Source organism: Punica granatum, chromosome 4, assembly GCF_007655135.1.
Source record: "Punica granatum isolate Tunisia-2019 chromosome 4, ASM765513v2, whole genome shotgun sequence".
Lineage (NCBI taxonomy): Eukaryota > Viridiplantae > Streptophyta > Magnoliopsida > Myrtales > Lythraceae > Punica > Punica granatum.
In genome coordinates this window covers 3,565,555-3,588,431 of record NC_045130.1, presented here as the reverse complement: position 1 = coordinate 3,588,431, position 22,877 = coordinate 3,565,555, and the positions used below count along the sequence as shown (strand labels likewise).

The following is a 22,877-nucleotide window of genomic DNA, read 5'->3' as shown; positions in this document are numbered from 1 at the left end:
CGCTTCGATATGAAATCATGCCGCATCGAGTAGTGCGGTTCTTGAACCCGTAAATCTCGATAGTTTAATGAACACAAAGAGCAAATATATCTCGTATGATCTCACTGCAGCAGTACATTTGGTCAAAATGGAACAGCTGAAGTAGAAACGACATTTTATTAACCGAGCGATGCTACAAACATTTATCGTTACATGATTAATAATGTACATTATGGTTGCGCTCCTCTGCCAAAATTGCGAGAACTCAAAGTACTCACTTCATGTATTGGGTAGAACGAAGGGAGCATCCCATGTGTCTTCCATTCCGATTAGATCTTCCATGAATTCGAACATCTCCAACAGCTTCCTCTCTCTGCAGATCACTCTGACTAGAGCAGCCCACGATTCGGGTTTTGGCACAAATCCCATCTCCACCAGCCCAGGTAAGACTGTGATGGCGTCCCCGCCCATGCCATCCTCACACAGCAGAGCAACCAATTCATTCGAGGTCTCATAATGGGGAATGATGCCCTTATGAAGCATCAGACCTAACAGCTCTATCGCCTTCTCGAGCTCCCGTTCTCGGCACAGAGCATTCAGTACGATCCTATAGGTACCCTTGTTGGGGCTCGCGCCTTCCCCAGACAGAAGGCTGTCAAGCATCCTAAGAGCTTCCTCAAATCTTCCTTCGCCACACATTCCCCTGAGCAACACGTTGAAAGTGACAATGTCAGGTTGGCATCCCAATTCTTTCATCTCAGCGAGCAACTCGATCGCCTCGTCCACTCTCCTTTCTTTGCATAACGAATTAATAAGAGTGGTGTAGATGACTGCATCGGGCTTCATCCCCAAGCCTTTCATCTCTTCTAACACATCCTTTGCTTCTTGCAACCTCCCTCCCTCACATAGCCCAATCATTAACGTCGAGTAGTTATACACATTGGGGATGCACCCATTAGACTTCATGAACTCCAGTATCTTCCTTGCTCGATCAACCTTCCCTTTGAGGCAGAAACCGTTAATAAGCACGTTGTACGTTAGGGCATCGGGCAATATCTGGTCCTTCGACACCATCTCCTCAAACAGTTCAACAGCTTCCTCAAGCCTCCCGCTTCTGCATAAACCATCCATCAAAGTTGAGTAGGTAATCAAATTAGGGTAAGAGCGCTTGGACTTCTTCATCTCCTCGGCAACTTCGAGACCCAACTCAGGGTCCCCACTCTTGCAGTGATACTTGACCAATATGTTAAAGATACATGTATTAGGATTCAAGCGGAGAACTGTCTTCAAGTGCAAGAGGAGCTCTCTAGCAAGGTCAATTTGGCCCGACTCAACCAGCAGATTCAGGCAAGTGCTCATGGCATTAAGAGAGGGCTTCTCACGAGTGATAGCCTGGATCAAGCAGAACATATCGAGGACCCTCCGGTGCATCCGGGACTTGGAGAAATGCTTCATGAGATTCACGAAGATACCCTCATGGAACTTGCAAGTCTCATATGCCATCTGACGAAGAAGCGCATCCACAGCCCCAAACTTCTTACAGCGGGCGAGTTTGTGGATTATAGTCGCATAAGTGGCATTGTTGTGATCAAAACCCTTTTGCTCCGACGCCCAATTGAATAGCTCCAATGCACGCTGCGGGTCCTTCTCGCGTTTGATCAGGTCTATGGCGGAGTCGTGAGATATGAACTTGGATTTCCTCCGAGTTTTCAAGACTGCGCTCGAGTCTCCGATCGGGGGATCCAGGTTCTGATAGGCGGCAGTGGGAACTTGAAGAGGGGAAATCCATGGAAGGGGAGATGAGATCACCGTCGAGGACGAGAAAAATCGATTTCCGCATGATAAACATACTCTCTTGCAGTTCATGAGCTTCAAAGAGCAGATCAATGGCGTTCCTATACTAAGTTCATCCGCATCTTTGATAAGAAATTGCCCCTCGTACACTAAATTAAAATCAAAATTGATAATTTCTCTCTCAGGCAAACTGATTGCAGATCAGTCAAGTCACTGACTAAGGCAGAGAAATGTACGGATTACCAAATCCTAAAATAAGAATTTGTCACCTCACTCACTTCAACTGAGCTGTGGGCAGAGCAGGGCCGCTCGTTTGAGGATAGGAGACCGCCGGGAGTGAAGGGAGAGAGTGTAATCGGCGGCGGAAGCAATGAAGTCTTGGGATCGGCGGCGGCCAACGAGAGGAAATGTTGCAGGAGAGAGAGAGACGAGGAGGAGGAAGACAGCCGGCGAAAAGATGGGCTGGGCCTTGAGAATATTTAAAGGTTGAGAGAATTTCCTGTGGGCTGGGCCATGCAATGATGGGCTTTTCTGCCGATAAAAAGAAAAATGAAGCAACCTGCGGTGAGGTCTCCAGCAAGGTAGTATGCAGTAGCACAAGCTCTAACCTATAATGGAGTATGAAGTTCAATTTTTAGTAGTCGGACTTATTTGTGGCTTTGTTTATCCCTCCATTTCATAGTATATGGGGATGATTCTCCTATATATTTATATTACAAAAGGGAAAAAAAAAATTTACCCATGACGACAAAAAATTGTAAATTGAAATCAGTTAAATAAGGAGGAAGGAAAAAGAAAAAAAAGGATAAATCATACTATATCCATTACTGCCATATAATCTCTACATCATTTAGATACACATTTAACATTTAACAAAAAGAGATATTTACCATCCCAACCATCATCGTTATTTTTTAATCTCTTTGTTGGGGCCCACATACATATTTAAATAAAAAAGAAAAACCAAACGCCTAAAGGAAGGGATCTTGGTGCAGTGACACAAGACGTCGTTCAAAACAAAGAGATCATGGGTTCGATCATCACCAGTGAGACTTTGCACCTTTATTTAACTTTATTTTATTTTCTTGTATTTGGCATATGTGCCTCCCTTATTATAAAAAAAAAGAGAGATTTAACAATCGCCACATCATTTAGATACACATTTAACAAAAAGAGAGATTTACCATTCCAACCATCATCGTTATTGTTTAATCTCTTTGTTGGGCCCACATACATATTTAAATAAAAAAAGAAAAATCAAACATCTGAAGGAAGGGGTCTTGGTACAGTGGCACAAGGCGTCGTCTGAAATCAAGAGATCATGGTTTCGATCATCACCAGTGAGACTTTGCCCCTTTATTTCATTTTATTTCATTTTCTTGTATTAGGTTTATGTGCCTCCCTTATCAGCGAAAAAAAAACCAAATGACTATGGGATTCACTGCTTTAACTTTTGGTTATAGGTCCCATAGTCTTAAAAAAGAAAGTAAGTTGAAAATGACAAAGTTATTGTCGTGTGGGGCTCGCTGTCGCTACGCAACAGCAGTTGACTGGGCCTCTCGGTAGAGAGACGCGTCTCTCTCCGGACTGAGATCCGTGCACTAGACTTACTCTTAGTAATTTCTTTAGCCAACCATTATCCCTACTCAACCATTATTACTGTGGGGTCTTATCTTCCGGCAAGTAGGTTTTGAAATCCATTGTTCGTTTTTTTTTTTCACTCTTATGCGTACTTTCAACTAAGGATAACAAAATATTCTTGTTCATTGTATCGTTTGGTTTCGGGAATGAATCAATGAAGTTCGCGGTTTCAGTCAAAAGCAAGAGGCCAGTTCGGAATCGATTTATGGTGAGGATGTCTTGATTAAATTTCTACGTTTTTTCCCTCATATATAAATGTAAATTTATAATTTTGAAAATATTCTCGTTCAATTTTACAATCTGATTTTAAGATTTTAACTCTAATTTTAATTCTACTTATTATATAATAAAAATCAAATCTTTAATTTAAAAAGGTGAGTCCCATATATAAACTCACATATAATTCTATTATACTCAATTTAATTTTTAATACTAAATTCTCTCACATATTCATTACTTTTTTAACAATTCAACAATACAATCATTACACAATCATCACTTTCTCTTAACTATTCATTATTTTTTCTCATAATTCAACAACACAATCATTATAACCCAATTAAAATTAAAATTCAACTATATTTAACTCTAAAACTAAACACACCATTAATGAGGTAAAATTATGATTTTTGGCCAGACATCAAATCATGGCCGCTAAAATTCTCTCTATATCTTCCTTTTCAGCCGCACTTCAAATCTGATCACCATTGTTATGGACGAGAGCATGATGATCTCAGGAGTAAGCACCTTAACCGGCCATTTCTCTATTGTTCTACACTTTGTTTCTGATTATCGTTATAGTGAAACAGCTTCTCAGTTGATCTCGGAAGTGCTTTTCGGGGTTCTCCCCTGTAGGTCCTGTTCGTCGAACGAATTAAGACAGAGGAAGGAAGCTGACGAGACTTGGGAATGTGATGCTAGTAGACATGAGATGAGCGACGAGGAGCCGCCCAGGTAAGCCTCCTAAGAGAAACTGTTAATTATATATATGCGAAATGCATAGCCGTGTTATACGTGAATTTTATTAAATTGATTGAAAACATATCTTATCTTCTACTTTAAATAAAAGAAATTTCGGAAAATATCTGGTAGTGGCATTTACGATGTGCATTATTTCATTTTCCTCTATTTTCAATAAAATAAATAGGACGCAATCCCACTTTGCGACGGGATGATTTTCAATATATTATTTTTCTCTTAAACTAGGGCTTTACATGTTTTTCAATATATCAATATGAAATAACTCTTTTTACATTTATCAATGTTATTATATTTATCATATTTGTGACGTGTTCAAAATGCACTATATAAATTATATATTCACACGTTTATATAGGAATGGCAAAAAAAACATTTATATAGGGTTTATTCATTTATGAAATTATATTAAATTTATTTTTTTAATCAAATGGAGTATATTTTATTATATATGCTGTGGAATATAACTCACAAAAACTAAAAAAATAAATTCACCCTTTCGGATTAGTTTCAAGTTCAATGCGTATATTTTGGTTAATGGGCTACCTATGGGATACTGATGTTAATTTAAATACCATATTTATCAGAAATTATTAAAATCAATTTTGGCAGATATAACTTGAGATAAATATATAGTTGAAAATAAAAAGTCAAAAGCATACTTGTAATTTTATAGTAGGAAATCCTACACGTTGAACCAATCTACAAAATCTGAATCTTTCTCGTGCATGTAAAAGGTGAGTTTCCTATGTATGAAGGTGCATCAACTATACATCACTTGACATTAAAAGAGAGACGGAGGAGACGGTAAAAGTTTATGCTGGCTTCGATGGACTCCACATCTTTCATATTTTATTTTCTATCCCTCTGTTTTTTTTATGAATTTTAAATTTAATATAATATGGGTATCACTTAAATAATGTACATCTGGAAAAAAAAAAGGTATAAGTATAATTTTCAAGGAAGAAATATCCCATCTAAGAATAATATTGGTTTGCTGAAGACCTTGTTCCGTTTCCTTACCTAATTGGATCTAAAAGAATCGTATATTTAGCTTTAAAAAAAAACATATTTACGTTCACCGATAAAACAAATATAGCATACTCAGACATTCGGTCAATATAGATAACTAACATCATTTATGCTATAGGAGCTCCATATAACATATATATTATCAAATTTAAATTAATAACATTTTCTCAGAAAAAAGTCCTGGGAGAAAACAAAGCAAAAAAGGAAATTATTATCCTTTTTTTGGGTTAACATGACGCGCAAATCCTAGTATAATAAAAAAGAAATCATAAATAACTAATATATGGATACTGATAATCTCACTAAGTATCGAATTTGCGACCTCTAGATCAACAGGTAAAGGCGTGCGCCACTGCGTTATAACCCAGCCAAGATAAACATACTTCGTCTTGATTATTTGAGATACTTACATAAACCATTGACACCACCCAAAAACTTCCTTCGTAAAGCAAAAAAAAAAAAAAAAACACACTCACACACTGACCAGCTTTCGGGGAACCAAGAAAAAAAAAATATTTCACATTTTGCGCCGCTCACAATTGAAAAAAGGAGGAAAAATAATACTTGTAGCTTCCGTACCTTCCTAATCCAATTTATAACTTTCTTCCTAGCTTCAATGTCAAAATCCCCACTCATCAATGCACTAACTCTTCTTCCCTCAGCAACATTTCCAACAAGTGCCCATGTTCTTCTTCCTCGACACTATTAAAGCCATTGCCTTGGTGGCGTCGCGTGGCACTAGATGAGTATATAGGCCGAGTGCTGTTATTATCATCGAAGGGGAGCAAGTTGTTATTGTCCTCCATGCGGAGGAGGCCAAGAATGGACTGTCAATAAAGATTGGTTCTATAACTGTGGGAGAAAAATTAAAATGAGAATTGTTATGATCATAGGGAAACAACAATTAGACCACTATTTCACTCTTCGGCTTACACCGTGGAGTATATTCGCTACCTCTATTTATAGACTACAATGAACACCATGAAAAGGAAATTGCAATAAAAATGAATTCTGAATCATATACTAATTGATCATATCAATCCCACAATATAGAATCTCCATAACCAGTCATGCCCCAATTGTCTACGCAATTGAATGTTCGTATGTACAATTGTCTCTCCTTCATAATATTCAATATTAATTAATTTTAATATTCAGTATTAATTAATTAATACAAATATTCAACCATATATATCAACCTTGTGTATGTGAACTACAGTCTAATAATCCAAATAGGTATAACAAGTTAATAATTACTTTTAATAGTTGAGCCAGCCAACTATACATCATCATTATCCAAAGCCGTAAATTGGGCCAATAGGTTGATCGATTTAGTATTTTCTGTTAATTCGTCAATAATGGTCTAGAAATATACACGCAACAGTACATTGATGAGTTGGTAGGTCTAATTGTATTACTTCCGTATTTATGTATGTATTATGCATCCCTCATGGTATTAAAATTTCAGTTACCACCACTTTAGCCCTACCAAATCATCAACATTACTACCGTGCATGCGGTCTAGATTTCTATTGACAAAATCAACTACATATACCAGATCGATTAACCTATTGGTCCGATTTATGGCTTTGGATAGTCATGATATATCATTGTATCAAGCATTAAAAGTATTAACTTGTGATACATATTTGGATTATTAGATTGTAATTCGCATTCAAGGTTTTTTTTTTGTTTTGAATAAATGGTGATACTTCATTAAACGCAAAAAGTATTTACATCAAAAGAACCTGTACAGACCTTATAGAATAAGAAACTTCAGAAAACTACCCCAAAATATACATTTAGCTGTGAGCAACATCAAAAGGGTGAAACATGTGCACCGCCAATATAGAATGTACAATCTTAAATGAGACTATGGGATGAATGGACAACTTCGCTTGTACATTTGCAACGATCCTCAGAACTATAGCCGCTGGTGACGAGACTTGTTTTTGATAAAGCCTAGCATTTTTCTCTCCAAATGCAGTATATGTAATGAGTCCAAAGAATTAATATGACTGAATATTCATATTAAGAATTAATTAATATTGTATATTTTTAAGGATAGATGATAGTGCGGATGAAGATATAATTGAGTAAGCAATTAAGGTATGACTGATTATGGAGATTCTAGAATTGGAGGATTCATATCATTTGTTAGCATTTGAATCGAGATTCAATTTGATTGCAATTCCTTTTCATGGTTTTCATTGTAGACTATAAATAGAGCTGGCTAGGCTCTACAATGCTTAATGAAGAATGAAAATGTAGCTTCCCCTTATATGATCATATTCATATCAATTCTCATTTCAACTCATCTCCCATGGTTATGACACCAAATTAATCTTGTCGATAGCCCATTCTCGGCCCTCCTCTGTGTAGGGGAAGACAAATATGGGCTCCTCATTGATGATAAATACAAGAGCTCTCGGGCTGCAGACTCATCTGGTGATGCTAGGAAAAGGGAACATGGACAGTTGTGCAAAATGTTGTTGAGTGAGGAGGCATTGGGTGTATTGCTAGAAAAGAAAAATCCCAGTATATGCCCGAGTAGATTGAGGAGTGGGGGATTTGGACATTGAAGCTAGGAAGGAAGCTATTGGTTGGATTAAAAAGGTAAATATGAGAGCTGCAATATATATATATATATTTTAAATCTGAGTAGCTCAAAAATGGTTTTCTTTTGGGTTGGTGATAAAATAATTTTTATTTAAGTTAACTAGAATTTGTTTTTCTTGTTCGGGTGGGGCTATTTTCACTCCTTATTTGATCAAGACACCACCTCTTTATCGTTCATGGACAAAAACACCTCCCAATAATAAATTAGTGATTCTTTTTTTGGCCAACAATTTGTGATAGTTAATTAACATTCTCAATCGTTTGTCTTTAATTTGAGTAAAATACACTAACCTCCCTCCTTGTTTTTGTCTTTTTCAGGAATTTTCTGGGTGATGTCAATGTTTATTTCCTATATAGGGGTTATCAGAAAAAATGATGATTTCATTTTTGGCATGTTTTCTGCGAGGACTTTTTTGAGCGAAAATGTGAAAAATGGTCAATGTGGCTTTCAATTTTGATTTTGCAATGATTCTAATGGTATATTCCTGAATCCTAATCACTGTTTTTTCTTAGACATATTTTTGCGTCTGTTTCCTAAGTCGAATATTTTTTTCTTAAACATCAATGCCTTCGATATTTTGTCCCAGACTTTTGTTCATCTCTTATCACTGGTCCTCTTTTCCAAATCTAAAGATGACAATTAGATGATACTTGGGATCCATTCGAACTAACAATTCTTATAAGAAAGCACGGGGCAGTTCATCATAATGTTATCTTTCTAATTCTTGCCTGAAATGATTTTTCATCCCCGAGCAGAGAATTACCTGTTGCTCCCGTTCCGAAAGCAGCTTTCTCGGTGAACCTATATGTTTGCTTGCTCGATCGTGTAACAGGTTCATGCCCATTTTAGATTCGGACCACTCTCTGCATATTTATCAATCAGCTACTTCGATCGATTCCTTTCCACATATGATGAGTTCCCTGTAAGTCCCCTTAGAACTAAAAGGGTCTCCATTAATTTGTTATTCTTTCTTTTTTCTCTCCCCCCCTTTAATTCAATCCGAATTCTCATTCTTATGTCTCCTTGTAGAAGGGCAGAGCATGGATGTCGACTCAACTGTTGGCTGTAGCATGTTTCTCATTGGCAGCTGAACTTGAGGAAATCGAAGTGTCCTTTTCACTCTATTTGCACATTTTTCGATCATATCGATAACATAACCTTGTGCAGATCCATCTAAAAACAGTAGCAAATGGCATTACGGAAGCATTTGTTTCCTTCAGTCAAGAATCTTTCGAGCTAATTGAGGCTCCAATAGTTATCTTGATTTTTCTAATGGTTGTTTTGAATATTAAATTTGATAGTTCGGTGAATCAAAGTATGTCTTTCAAGCTAGATCAGTAGAGGAGATGGAACTTCTAGTGCTGAGCAAGTTGAGTTGGAGAATGCAAGCTGTGACACCTTTCTCATTCATACATCATTTCCTCAGAAATAATGGTGACGAGATGCCACCAAAGGCTTCAATCCAGAAATCAATTCTAGTCATAACGAGCACCATAGAAAGTCCGTGTAGTGCAGTGGCTTTCGGGTGGCATGAATTCAAGCATGAATGGATTTTGTTCCGATAATTGATCCATACATATCTAACTATTCGTATATCTATCCATGCTCGGTTTTGGTTAATTTCAGTTATTGAGTTCTTGGAATTCAAGCCTTCAGATATAGCAGCAGCCACGGCAATATCTGTTGAGGGAGAAAGCCGGACAGTGGACTAAGCGAAAGCACTTCTTATCCTCTCCCGACATGTTGGAAAGGTATAATTCCGAGGTCCAATTATTAGGCAGAAAAATTATCAACAGAGATCACATTTGCTTTTTCTCCCGTCAATCATTTCGAAATTAGCCACTATTTGTGTTTGAGTTTCGCACACTTTTTTAAGTTACCGACCAAAAGCGCGCAGCAGTGGCATTTTCATGCTTTCCTGATGAGATGGAATGGGTAAGGAAAAATGAAGGATAGAAAATATATTTCAAAAACTTATGCTTGTTGGCCATTCTCATTTATCTGCTCATGATAACATTTCTTGAAGGGTCCTTAAGTGCATCAGGCTGATTCACGATCTTGTGTTGACTGGTTGTTCTACAAAACGTGTGGCGATGGCCTGTGTGCCTCAAAGCCCCGATTGGATTTTCTAGATACAGCATGCTTGAGCTATAGGAGCAAGGAAACAACATTCTGTTGTGGTGATGATTCTCCGCACCATAATACTCCCAAAACTAAGAGGGTTAAGCTCGACTGAGACAATAGACTGTAGACTCCTTTGGTGTACATAAGTAACTTGAATAATTTGGGTCCTGCAATAAGAATGAGGAGCCTGTGGCACAGCGAAACAAGGATCTTGTATGATAAATAAATGCACAGCATGGCCGTGCTCTTCTCTACCAAAATTGCGAGAAACTCGTATAGTACTCGCTTTCAAGTATTGTTCAAAATGCTCTGCTCCTATCAACTCTTCCATCAATTCGAACACATCCAATAACTTCCTCCCTCTGCATATTAGGATTCAATATGTCCAATATGTTAAAAGATACATGTATGAGGATTCAAGCGGAGCGCAAAAGAAGCTGTCCAGCAAGACCTGTTTTGCTCGTCTCAACCAGTAGACTCAGGTAAGTGCTCGTGGCACTAGAGAGGGCTTCTCACGAGTGATCACGTTGAGCAGGCAGAACATTTTTAGCACTAGCACCCTCCGGTGCATCCAAGACCATGGAGAATTGCTTCGTGAGATTCACAAGATACCCTTGCAGAACTTGCAAGGCTTGTCATAGGTCATGTGACGAAGAAGTGCATGTTGCATTGTTGAGATCAAAACTCTTTTGCTCCGACACCCCATTGAATATTTCTAAGACTCGCTGCAGGTCCTTCTAGCGTTTGATCAGGTCTATGGCACAGTCATGAGATACCAATCCGGATTTCCTCCGAGTTTCGAAGACAGAGCTCGGGCTTCGATCAGTGACGTCTGGGCTCACATAGGCAGCACTGGTAACTTGAAGTAGAGAAATCTACTTGAAGTAGGACAATTGGAGCAGGCCCACTAGTAAATCTATGGGCTGGGCCCAGCCAGTGATTGTCTTTTTTTTTTTCTCAATTACAAATGAAAATCATATATCTAGTATAATAAAATATAAATCATCATAATAGCTATTAAAGGAGAAGGGGTAGTTCCATAACGAATACTGAACCCAGAACCTCTTGGTTATCAGGCAAATATGTGTGCCACTGCGAGTGATTGGCTTATTTTCTTCGAGTTGGATATTAGCTGTTTTTTGCCAATTTAGAAAGAAGGCAATTGGTTATGAATGCCAGGTGCCGAGGTCGGTAGCAGTAAATAATAATAATAGAAATAAATCATACAGTTGGCGAAATAGCATTCTGCAGTAGACTCTTCAACGACCTGGAGCAAGAAAGTCTTTGAATATGTATAGTTTAGGATGGGAGAGACCCAAAACTTCCTTAATTACTTGTAAATTAGATTAATTCAGTTCACATCCAATTAGCAAAAGCAGATGATGTCATGTGGCCAAATGGTCTATATAATATACAGTTTAAGATAATTATTACGGTGTTGGATATACACATTACCCACGTTCTGGTTTCTCCTACCTACGAGCAATCACTTACATCAATTAATACGAGGCGATACGCACGCATCACCGGAGTCGCTAATATAACGGTGCCCAACACTTACATTAGTTCTGTATATTCAGGCAACTAGCTTGGTTTCGAAATCCATGCATTATATTCAGTTTTCCACTTGTGTTTCTTACATATGTGCTTTCGGCTGAGGATAGCGCAGTGTCTTTCTTGGTCATTCTATAATCTTGTTTTAGGAATGAATCAACTCACGTTTTCTGTCGAAGCAGAAGGCCAGTATGTATTAGGAATATGAGCAAAAGTCTATAGTATTGCCTTTTTCTTTTTTTCCCTTGAAAAAGTCTATAGTTTTCTGTTACGGCAAGATATTTTATTTTTCCTCGACGAGACTGTAATTTGTTCTTAGTAAATCTATTGATTAAGACTAATTCTCATTTAGCCATCGATTTTAGATGGCCATAAAATGGTTCCGGTGCATATCATTTACTTATATTGAAAGTATAGTCTGTCCATTGACAACGGAGTTCGCTAACTACACCACATTGAAGAAAAATTTTTTCCCTCTCGTTCTTTTTATTCCCTCAGCTTGTGAAGCTGCAAAAAGGAGGGAAAGAGAAAAGGTGAATATTTCAAAGATTGAAAAAGAGAATTTCAAAGGAGGGGTACCGCCCTGGGTGGGGGGAGAAAGGGGTTGGAAATTTGCGTCCCAAAGTGTCTTTAGTTAGGAATCCACACATCTGATGATCAGAGGGTCTGAGGTGAACAATATTGCAAGCAAAAGCATATATGAAGAATGAGCATCCAAAGTTATAGCATATTGAAAAACCCTAGCAAACCCTATATATCTAGCACATGCTTGTTTCTCTCTCGATCCATTTCCAATGTGAATACTTTTTTGACCAATTGATTTAGTCAGCAAACACATCGATCCTTGACCGTAACTCATGATTTGCATGTCCTAAGTTCTTGGTCGTTATCCCGATTCCAAGTCAGGCTCCAAAAACAATGTTACCGATAATAGTGGAACTCGAGATTGCGGCGACACCAAAAAAAAAAAAAGCAAAAAAAAAAAGGGGGATGGAAATCAATTAATTCCTGGAAAATGGATGCTTACGGTGGAGATTTTGGACTCAGATAACGGAATAAAGAGCAAGGGAAATCATATAAACTTTTGATGTGTGAACTATCAGGTCCTCTCGTGAATACTGCTTGATTACATGAATATCGATAACATACAAATGACGTGATTGCCATTAGAGTGGATGCACATGTATACGGACTAATGCATCTGTGCGTAGCACATTTTGCGGGTTGCTTGTTGAATATCGCGCCATCTTTTTCTTTTTTTTTTCCTTTTATATATTGCATGGTGTGGCATATTTTTATCCATGTTGATCATGTGGTTCTGAATTGAGGTGCGCCGAGTTCCCTCCACGCCAACATGAAATTCAAGATTCAAATGACGACAAAGTGTGAGCAGTTAATTAGGAACAAAAGAACTTAGACGAGGAGCATCTGTTTCGGAGAGAGGGAGAAACCCATATCTTATGAAAATCAATCTCTCTTTCGAGCACCTTGTGTTTTGCAGCATTACCGAGGTTAATTATAACATTTTTACTTAAAATAAATTGACCAAGACCCCGCTTGAATCTTCCACTCTTCTATGCTTTGTGTCTGGTTTTTTGTTGGAATAATCATAGCATTTTTCACTCGCATGAAGACCAAATCCATTTCAAGGAACAAAAGAGATTATAATCGAACCGAGAGTCGCTTATGCTTAGTAAACGATTTACTAGTTAGAACAACATAGATATCGTTGGGCAAAACTGGCGAACGTAACATACTGATGAATTAATGTACCTCTCATAATGTTGACCTATTTTTTCTTTATTGCTAGCTATTACATATCTCTTATCATATATAAATCGAGATGGATTTATATTTCTTGGATTCTTTATGTGCGAGTTTCTTGGCTATGGATATGGGCATGTAAAAAAGGACATATTATGCAAAACTCAGGATTGTGCTGAGAAGGGAATTGATGAGAAAATATATAAAAGGCTATTGTGCCCATAATTTGGTCTCCGTGGCATAATTTCGACGTAGCCGAATGACATAATCAACTCTTTTAAGTACATCAAGACCATGTTAATCAAGCGGTCAACACAATTTTATTACTGAATATTATGACGGAATTTGGCCAATTGTGATTATTATTCGTTAAAAAAATAAAAAAAAAAGAGTAAAAAGGAAGAGAAAGGGGAAGTCATTTTTCATGCAAAATCTAGGAATAAAGGGAGGTGGAGGGGGTGAAGACGCTCCCAAAAGTGAGAGAGCAGGAAAAGAGGACATGTCTTTTGGTTAATTCATTGGCCTACACAAAGACAATCGCATTAAGAGAAATTTGGCTGATTTTGATAAAAGTCTTGGAATTTCATCATTGCATTTCAGCCCTTTCCCCCCTCCCAGTAATTTGATTTGACATCTGTCGGTCTTATTCACAAGTACAAGTTTAATTTTTTTCCTAATCTTTAATTTTTACCCCTTAATCTTAATCCTTCATTTATTTTCTCCATCTTCATAATTACTTTTCTATGTTGAGACATTCATCATTATTGAAGGGGCAGATTCATTTTGCGATGATTTTGAGGTCATTTACTAGTACAAATAACAAATGCGACTTTTGAATTCTCCCAAAATGACTCATCTTTAAATTCGAAGAGTAAAAAACAGTTATAAGAATTAAAAAGAAAAAAATCCTATATGCACAGAAGAAATGTTAAGATACAATTTTCCACATTATTACTTATCAATGTCAGAAAGAAAAAGAAAAGTCCTTGGGCATCAAAATGGATGCATTCCGGTGGATCGATTAGTGACCTACTATATGTTTTTGATTGCTTGTGCTAAGTACTATTTTTATTTTCAATTGCTATTAATTCGTTTGCAGATCGTATTTAATCCATATGTAACTACCCTCGTTAAAAAGCCCAACAAAAGCCATAAATTAAGACCTTGGGCATAAATACTTTTTTCTTTTTCAGATGATGTTGTCTTTCCATGTTTTTCTTCTTCTTCTTGCATATTTTTGGAAGTTTAAAAATTATTAATAGGTTCCCTTTAAAAATTGTAACGTAAGATGAGTCAACCGAATTATGTGTTTTGACTGAACCGTCTAATCTTGGCCACTTAATTTTCTGCCTTTTCTGCATAAATGTTCTTAGCAACTTTTACCTAAGTAATTTCTCCGAAAAAGGGATTTTTTTTTTCGAATTAGTAAATGAAGAGACGTCAGCCGTTATCTTCTCTTATTGTCTTCCAATCCTAACTTTTCTTCCGATCATGAGAAATGTCAATGATTTTCTCTTAGTCAAGGGATATAAGAAGAGAGATAAAAAAGCATATAAAGTCACAATTAAAAATCGAATTGTAATTTCAGACAAGAGCGTAAGATATTGTAATTTCTTTTCATGAAACCAATCATTATTTAAAAAAATAATTATAAAATTGCAAAGTAAAAAAACAAAAATGGATTTTTTGGGCAAAATGTAATATTTTTCTTGAAACGATACTCAATTCCTTTTCTTGAGAAAATATGTATTGAATTCCATTGGACTTATTTGACCAATTCATTATTATTTATTTTTAGAAAAAATGCCAATTATATAACCTCGCCGAATGGTTATGAGGTAGTAGTGGTTTACTGTCGGAGACCAATCGCTAAGCAATGCCGACGGAGACATTTCTTCTCTCTTCAAGTAACTTTTTTAAAATTATATCCTAAAATAAAAGAACGTATTTTAAAAATAAGAAAGGACTATATAAACATTTTATGTGTTGTGGTGCCTTTATTTATTTAAAAAAAAAACTGAATGCATGGACCTAAGAATACAAATCTAATAGTTATGACTCGAATTGGTATATTCATAAAAACAATGACTTGGCCAAATAAATCAAATGGATAATTGTGTATTTTAACAACAAATGGGGTTATGTGATATTTTCACACACTCCAAGGAGCTCGTTGCATTTCACTCAATTCCTTTATTAAATAAATGACTTGTTATTTAGAGGGCTTGAATAGTAAATCTGCAAAACTAAAGGGGGAAAAAAAGAAAACTGGAAAAGTAAATAGTAAGAATAAATAAATTTTCTGAAACAGATATGGGTCCCTGATAGGTACTTTTTTCTGGGGTCCACTGACATAGTTGTCGGGGTCGAGTGCCACGCGTCAGCATGGGGCGAAAAGGACATAAATAAGGGATTCAATTGGTCCCTTCATCCCCACCAATTCCATCGTACGTATTTCAGGTGAAATTACCAGAAAGGGCACCACGCATCACTTTTAGTTTTTTTTTTGTCTTATATATTTATTTATTTACTCGTAAAGTCACTTTTTGGTAAATATTTACTCGTAAGTCATTACTCATTAGTCATTGTTTAATTTTTATGGTTTTTGGGCTCAAAATTGTTTATTTTATTGTTATTACATAATAATAGAGCCAGATTGTATATCGTGGGAGTATGAAATAAAATAAAAAGTCTCGAACGAAAGAAACATATACATAAATACATAGGCATAAAAATATACTTTCCATCCAACTACACTTTAAGAAAACTAATTTAATTAATTAACTTTTTTTTTGTCAATGCCATAGATTTCGTCATTTAGACTTGATATATTATAGAATACAAACTATGTGATGTAAATAAATTTGAATCACAAATGCAGCACATAATTAACTAGGAGATAAATGGGATGCAAACAATTATTTTATTTCTTATATTTCAATAGGATATGAATGTCGAGACTGTTCAGGCAATAAAACAAAAAGTCCTCATTTTTCTTCATTGATTTCTTTATTTAGCTGGATTAGTGGATACCGTTAGGTTTTCAGAGATTAAGTGGTACACATAAAAAAAAGAAAAGCCCAAAATGCACTAATAACATAATTATGACTTTTTTTTTGTGAATTTACTAAAATGAAAGAATAGCTCGAGAATAAGAAAAAGAAAAAGAAAAAGAAGACATATACATCTTACATGAAAGTTCCATTCTATATGTAACAAAAAAAAATTGTGGTTCTCATTGTCTCTGTGATCAGTTCCTCTCCTGCCAAATATTCATACGTGCAAAGAATTCACCAAAAAGAAGAACAAATTAAATAAGGATCATAATAATTCATGTCCCCGAATAACAATCCATTTGCATAAGATTGATGCATATCTCATAACTCAAAATTTTGTAATTATCTATTACTTCGTGAAACACGGTGTGTGATCAACTGAATCAATAGAAAGATGTTCCACAAAAATATTCAAAGCAATACGCATGTATTATCTTCATACTTCCATTCAAAGTAATACCTCGTGTTGAAATTTCAGTTATCACCCTTTTGGACCTACCAAATAGTCAATGTACTATAATGCATAAATTTCTAGATTTTTTATTGACAAATCAACAGCAAATATCAAATCGATTAGCCTCTCGGTCTGATTCGCGGCTTTCGATAATAATGACGTATTGTTTGCTCAACTATTAAAATAGTTAATAATATGGCATACATATTTGGATTATTAAATTGTCATTCACAACAAATTTATGTCAATGGCGGTTTAAGGTTAGATAACCATCCCAAAACAAAAAAAAAAATGCCTTCTGCTGGCAATTACTTACAATAATCCAATTTTACAGTGCCAACAAATTCTTTCAAATGATAGCAAGACTTCTTCTTTTATCTTTTTTATATCCTGTTATATGTAAGAAATAATTTTATTATTAGAAAAGCTTACTTACATAAAATCGGATTTTCATGAACTTCGTGTTGGTTTATTTCTTGTTGACTTTTCTTGGAAAATTTAAATTTATTTATGTCTACTTAACATGTATAAGTTTTTTTTTTATATGAAACATGTATAGCTAGAGGGGTGGCAAAAGGGATTTTTAAATAATAATAATAATAATGTGATATAGAATTTAGCATACCCAATAGCATGGTGGTACATGCGAATATAATTGGGTTTCTTCTTTTGATAGTTAATAATCGGGTTTCTTCGTTTGTAGAGATAATAATGTGGTACGTACATCTATTTATTTTTTTCAAATATTGAGATTGTCTTTTTGATAAGCTCAAATATTGAGACTGTCAAAATGTATTGTTGAGATTCCTGGCTAATACTCGGCAGAAAAAAATGGAGATTCCATTGCTTATTAAAACTCAATACTTCATCTATGTTACTTGACAAAATAATTATGACGGCATCTTCATTTTTCGTTTCATAACATTTTATCGGTAAAAAAGTTACTCACGGTGACACAATCTGCCCGATAATTTTAATCTCTTAATGCTCAACCAACTTATTTCTGATCGTTTACATTTCTAACCTCTGCAATCGCGGAAAAAAGTTCAGATTCGAGTCTCATTTGCAGAGAATCCCAAGTGGAGTCAAGTCCAACCTCGGCGTGCAACATCCAATTCGAGGGGCGTGATCAAGAATGAGATGGCACATCGGGCTAGAGCCAAAAACCCGAGTCACTTGAGTTTTCATGCTAATTGATGTGATATTATGATGATTAGACTGAAAACAGTTCGTGATTTGAAAAATAAAAAATCAGCAGGATGAGGAAAAGAAAAGAAGTATTTATTAATTAATCAATGGACTCCTCTGCTTAGATGAATCAATAATCTCCCATCTCCTCTGTCTCTCCTTACAAAATCTTGCAGATACCCTTTACCCATTTCTCCTTTCTCAGTGTTTGATTCTCATGTCCATCCATGCCGCCTCCTCTCTCTCTCTCTCTCTCTCTCTCTCTCTCTCTCTGCCATTTCAGTTTTACCCTAAGACCATGCCCTGATTTTCTTCTCTATAAGACCCTCTTCTTCAGCAGTCCTCTCAGCCCTCTGTGATTAATAAGAGAGAGAAAACAGGGGAAGTGGGTCGAGCAAGAAAACTCTGTTCTTTCTTTCTTCATCGTTCTTCTCCTACTTGAAATCACTGGCTCTGTGTGGTTTGAGCCAATGGAAGACAAAGGGAATGGATGTTTCCTTCTCTGATCAGTCTCCTAAATCCTCACCTCTCTCTCTCTCAATGAAATTTGACTAAAAGGGCACCCTCACCACTGAACTGTAATTCCTGCTTCCACAGTAATGGCTCCGAGCTTTGTCGACAGCCCATTCTCGGGACTCCTCTGTGTGGAGGACAACAACAGTGTGTTCCTCTTCGACGATAACGAGAGCCCTCGGGCCGTAGACTCGTCCGATGCCGCGTGGCACCGCCAAGGCAGTGGCTTTGACGATGCTGGGGAAGGAGAACATGGGCAGTTGTCGGAAAGGGAAATGTTGCTCAGTGAGGAGGGGTTAGGCGGGTTGCTGGAAAAGGAATCTCAGTATATGCCCGACTGTGAGTATGTGAATAGATTGAGGAGTGGGGATTTGGACATTGGAGCTAGAAAGGAAGCTGTTGATTGGATTAGGAAGGTGGGTGTGGGAGCTACAGATTTTTTCCTCAATTTTTTTTAAAAAAATTTGTGAGCTGCTGAAAATGGGTTATTTTTTGGCTTGATGGTGAAATTATTTTCATCTGGGTTACCTGAAATTTTTGATTTTGTTTTCTTGCTTATGCATGAATTTTCTGGGTGTTGTCAATGATTTTATCTGGGTATCTCAAAAAATGAAGATTTTTTGTTTATCTTGGCTTGGTTGTGAGATGATTTTATATCTTTTTCGGAAAAATGGCGATTTCTTCTTTGGCTTGTTTTCTACAAGGATTTGCCTTCGCTAAAATTAAAATCTGAGAAATGGTCAATATGGCTTTTCTCGTCACTGATTTTTTTTTTTCCATTTTTCCCTATGTTTTTGTGCATTGGTTTTATCTGGAAGCCTCTGTCATTCTTTTGGCTTTGTTCTCTGGATTGAACATCAGTGCCTCTGATTTTTCCCAGTTTTTTGTTCTTCTCTTATCACTGTTCCCCTTCTCCTAATCTAACGACAAGAAGATAATGCTTTGGATCCATTTGGACTTACAACCTGATAAGGGGCAGTTCTTGATCATGTTTTCTCTCTTGCCTGAAATGATTGCTTGAATCTCCAAGCTGAGAATTAGCCCGTGCCCCTGTTCTGATGCAACGCTCTCACGAAACCTATTTGTTTGCTTGCTTGATTGTCCAACAGGTTCATGCCCATTTTAGGTTTGGACCACTCTCTGCATACTTATCAATCGGCTACTTTGATCGATTCCTCTCTGCCTACGAGCTCCCTGTAAGTCCAACATAAATGGAAGTGGAATAATGTGTTGCTCTTCTTCCCCGTTAATTTGATCTGAATTCTTATTTGTCTCCTTGTAGAAGGGCAAAGCTTGGATGACTCAACTGTTGGCTGTGGCGTGTTTGTCTTTGGCAGCTAAACTTGAGGAAATCGAAATACCCTTGCCACTCGATTTGCAGGTTTTTGATCTTATCATCATCTTTAGGATAAACTTGGCGAATTTATCTGAGAAGATCTGATAGCATAACAAAAGCATTCATTTATTTGGTATGAATGTTGAATTTAATTGGCGGACGAATCGAAGTACATCTTTGAAGCTAGAACTGTAGAGAGAATGGAGCTTTTGGTGTTGAGCAAGTTAAGCTGGAGAATGCAAGCTGTGACACCTTTCTCGTTCGTAGATCATTTCCTCAGAAAGATCAATGGTGACAAAATGCCAACAAGGGCCACAATCCTGAAATCAATTCAAATCATATCAAGCACCATAGAAGGTACCAGTCCCACTTCTCCCTGTTTCCCTGTCCGTTGTAGCACATTGGTTTTCGTAATGGCATCAGGGGATTTTCTTCTGCTAATTTATCTACCTATTCATATATTTATTTATGCCCGGTTTCAATTAATTGCAGTTATTGAGTTCTTGGAATTCAAGCCTTCAGATATAGCGGCGGCGGCGGCGGCAATATCTGTTGAGGGTGAAAGCCGAACAGTGGACACAACGAAAGCAGTTCTTATCCTCTCCCAACATGTCGAAAAGGTATGATTCTGGGGTCCATTAAGCAAAAGCAGTATCAACAGAGATCATATTCGATTTCTTTCTTGTCAATCATTTCCAGGTCGGCTACTGTTTGCGTTTTATACATACGAACAACACATGATAGCTGCTTTTAGTTTCACACACATAAGTTGAGGACCGAAAGCAGAAGTCATTTCAAAGTTAAGAGTCAGCAATTTAAATGATGAAACATTTAGATTTGTCGAAATTCTCTCTTGAAGTGCATCAACAATCCGATGGCATCATCGATCTAACGGAGGCTGCTTTAGAAATTTACTGACCCTGTTTGATACTGGAGGGGATACTGGTTTCCATTTTCTAGCAGAAATGGATTGGGTACGATGAGTTAGGAAAAATGAAGGATAAAGAACATGTGTTCTGAAATCTTTTCCTTTTTGGCCATTTTCATGTATCTATACATAATAACATTTATTGTTTCCTTTTACAGGAAAGGGTCCTTAAGTGCATTGGACTGATTCATGATCTCGTGTTGACCGGTTGTTCCACAGAAGGTGCAGCAACAACGACCTCTGTGCCTCAAAGCCCGATCGGGGTTCTAGATGCGTCATGCTTGAGCTATAGGAGCGAGGAAACTGCATGCGGTTCTTGTAATGATTCTTCACACCACAACACACCACAAACTAAGAGGACCAAGCTCGATAGATAGTAGACCTCTTTAAAGTTCGGCCATATGATGGATAAAAGAAAAGGCATCAGTTTGGTTTCTTTGTTGAGTGGGAGTTTTGGTGGTGTACATGAGGAGAGGTTGCCCTCCAACAAGAAAACTGTCAGAAGCAGTGCAGGTGGAAGTTGGATTTTTTTTTTCTCCGCTGGTGAGGGAGTTTGAATAAGGTGGTTCATGAGATAAGGATGAGGAGCCAGTGGCACAACCAAAGAAGGGACCATATATATGATATGTTTGAGGTACTCCCCTTATTAGATGATTTGAGCCGCGAGTTATCGGGATTGTGATCCAATACTTTTACGAGCCATTGCCTGCAGAATGAGTCACTGGGTGTTAAATATTAGACTTCTTAGCAGCTAGTGATTAAGATGAAGAGAGGAGAAGGGGAGAATGGGAAGGAAGTCTTCTTCTTCCGAGGAGTTTTGCTCTTGCAAGGACAAAGAGAGAAGCTGAAAGAAGTAGCAAGAAAGAGAGAGAGAGAGAGAGAGAGAGAGAGAGGAAAAAAAAAAGGTAGTTTTATGGGACTATATATATATATATATAATAAATGTGTTTTTTTGTCTTGTGATTTGTTTAATTCGTGTTTACTGGATGCTACATTTCAGTGGATTATTATTATTAATTTATTTGTCTGTTGCTTTGTGAAAATCTCATGGAAAAGACAGTGGCCTCTATGGACTGTGTCTTCGTCTCAACTGTTTTTTTGGGGTAGGGACCACTCTGTGATTGGGTCATTCATTATATTATCATGATGGTGATGATACCAAAGAGAGATCACATCCTGTCATTTAAGCAAAATATATTTAAGGAAAAAAAAATTGTTATTACTAATTTTCTGTCTGAAAAAAAGAAAAAAGAAAAAGAAAAAGAAAAACAGAGGTAAGAATTTTATTTGAGAAGTAAACAAATTTCTTGCACATGGAAGTGGTCATGCGACCAATCAAAATGTGCGAGCCTCTGAGATTTTGTCATCAGGCAATATTTGTTGGACCGACTGTGTACTCCCCCGCGAGAGATTACTTACTAGGAGAACAAAAGGATACTTCCCTTCATCCTTTGAAATGGGGATAGCAATGAACTTCTATGGTCCTCGATCGTGTGATGTAGCACTAAGACACTAATCGGGCCCGCAACTACAGGACTAGTTAAAAAAGAGGGAACAAGAAAAACCGAGTCGAGTTGATCGGACTGGCCCAGTAGTTTGATTCTTTGGATTTCCTAGTACGCGGGAGTATGCATGGGTTACGTTGTGCTGAAGGACAGTAACATTTTGTAGATTGCTTAGTGCTTGGGAGTATGCACGGCCACACAGATTACATCGTGCTGATGGACTTGGTCAGGGGTGTGGCACGACTCTTACTCTAAGATTAGGCTTATGCATTTGTTGTTTGCTGGAGACTTGGAGGCGTAGGTGAGTTTTGTCAATATATAGTTTTGTGTGTCTTATTTGAAGTTTGTATTTGGTTGTCTTAACTTATGCATGAATGGTAAGTTCATTTATTCATGTCCGACAGGAGTATT

General features: G+C 37.0%; 2 protein-coding genes and 1 pseudogene across 3 annotated transcripts; 2 read left to right on the top strand and 1 right to left on the bottom strand.

The window, feature by feature from the left end:
- Positions 1 to 117: 117 nt before the first annotated feature.
- LOC116205499 (pentatricopeptide repeat-containing protein At5g18475) lies at positions 118 to 2,213 on the bottom strand. Its single transcript, XM_031538124.1, has one exon. It carries the CDS (start codon positions 1,843 to 1,845, stop codon positions 259 to 261), a length of 1,587 nt encoding a protein of 528 aa, XP_031393984.1. The 5' UTR covers positions 1,846 to 2,213; the 3' UTR covers positions 118 to 258.
- Positions 2,214 to 4,126: 1,913 nt separating this feature from the next.
- LOC116202946 lies at positions 4,127 to 10,233 on the top strand (annotated as a pseudogene).
- An 8,069-nt stretch (positions 10,234 to 18,302) lies between these two features.
- Positions 18,303 to 22,002, top strand: LOC116206145 (cyclin-D2-1-like). Of its 2 annotated transcripts, none has more exons than XM_031538923.1 (6): positions 18,303 to 19,113; positions 19,807 to 19,893; positions 19,983 to 20,078; positions 20,189 to 20,390; positions 20,526 to 20,653; positions 21,120 to 22,002. In XM_031538923.1, the coding sequence occupies exons 1-6, from the start codon at positions 18,784 to 18,786 to the stop codon at positions 21,336 to 21,338; spliced, it is 1,062 nt and encodes a 353-aa protein (XP_031394783.1). In that variant the 5' UTR covers positions 18,303 to 18,783; the 3' UTR covers positions 21,339 to 22,002. The 2 variants fall into 2 exon arrangements, with proteins under 2 accessions (XP_031394783.1, XP_031394782.1); XM_031538922.1 differs by having other exon boundaries at positions 18,304 to 19,113; positions 19,980 to 20,078.
- Positions 22,003 to 22,877: the final 875 nt, after the last annotated feature.

What these genes read in the sequence shown, in the direction of transcription:
- LOC116205499 (XM_031538124.1), bottom strand. Translation starts at nt 1,845, where the DNA reads ATGAACTGCAAGAGAGTATGTTTATCATGCGGAAATCGATTTTTCTCG.
- LOC116206145 (XM_031538922.1), top strand. Translation starts at nt 18,784, where the DNA reads ATGGCTCCGAGCTTTGTCGACAGCCCATTCTCGGGACTCCTCTGTGTG. An exon ending in TCTCTGCCTACGAGCTCCCT is followed by an intron (nt 19,894 to 19,979) that starts GTAAGTCCAACA and finishes GTCTCCTTGTAG; the next exon opens with AAGGGCAAAGCTTGGATGAC. An exon ending in CATATCAAGCACCATAGAAG is followed by an intron (nt 20,391 to 20,525) that starts GTACCAGTCCCA and finishes AATTAATTGCAG; the next exon opens with TTATTGAGTTCTTGGAATTC.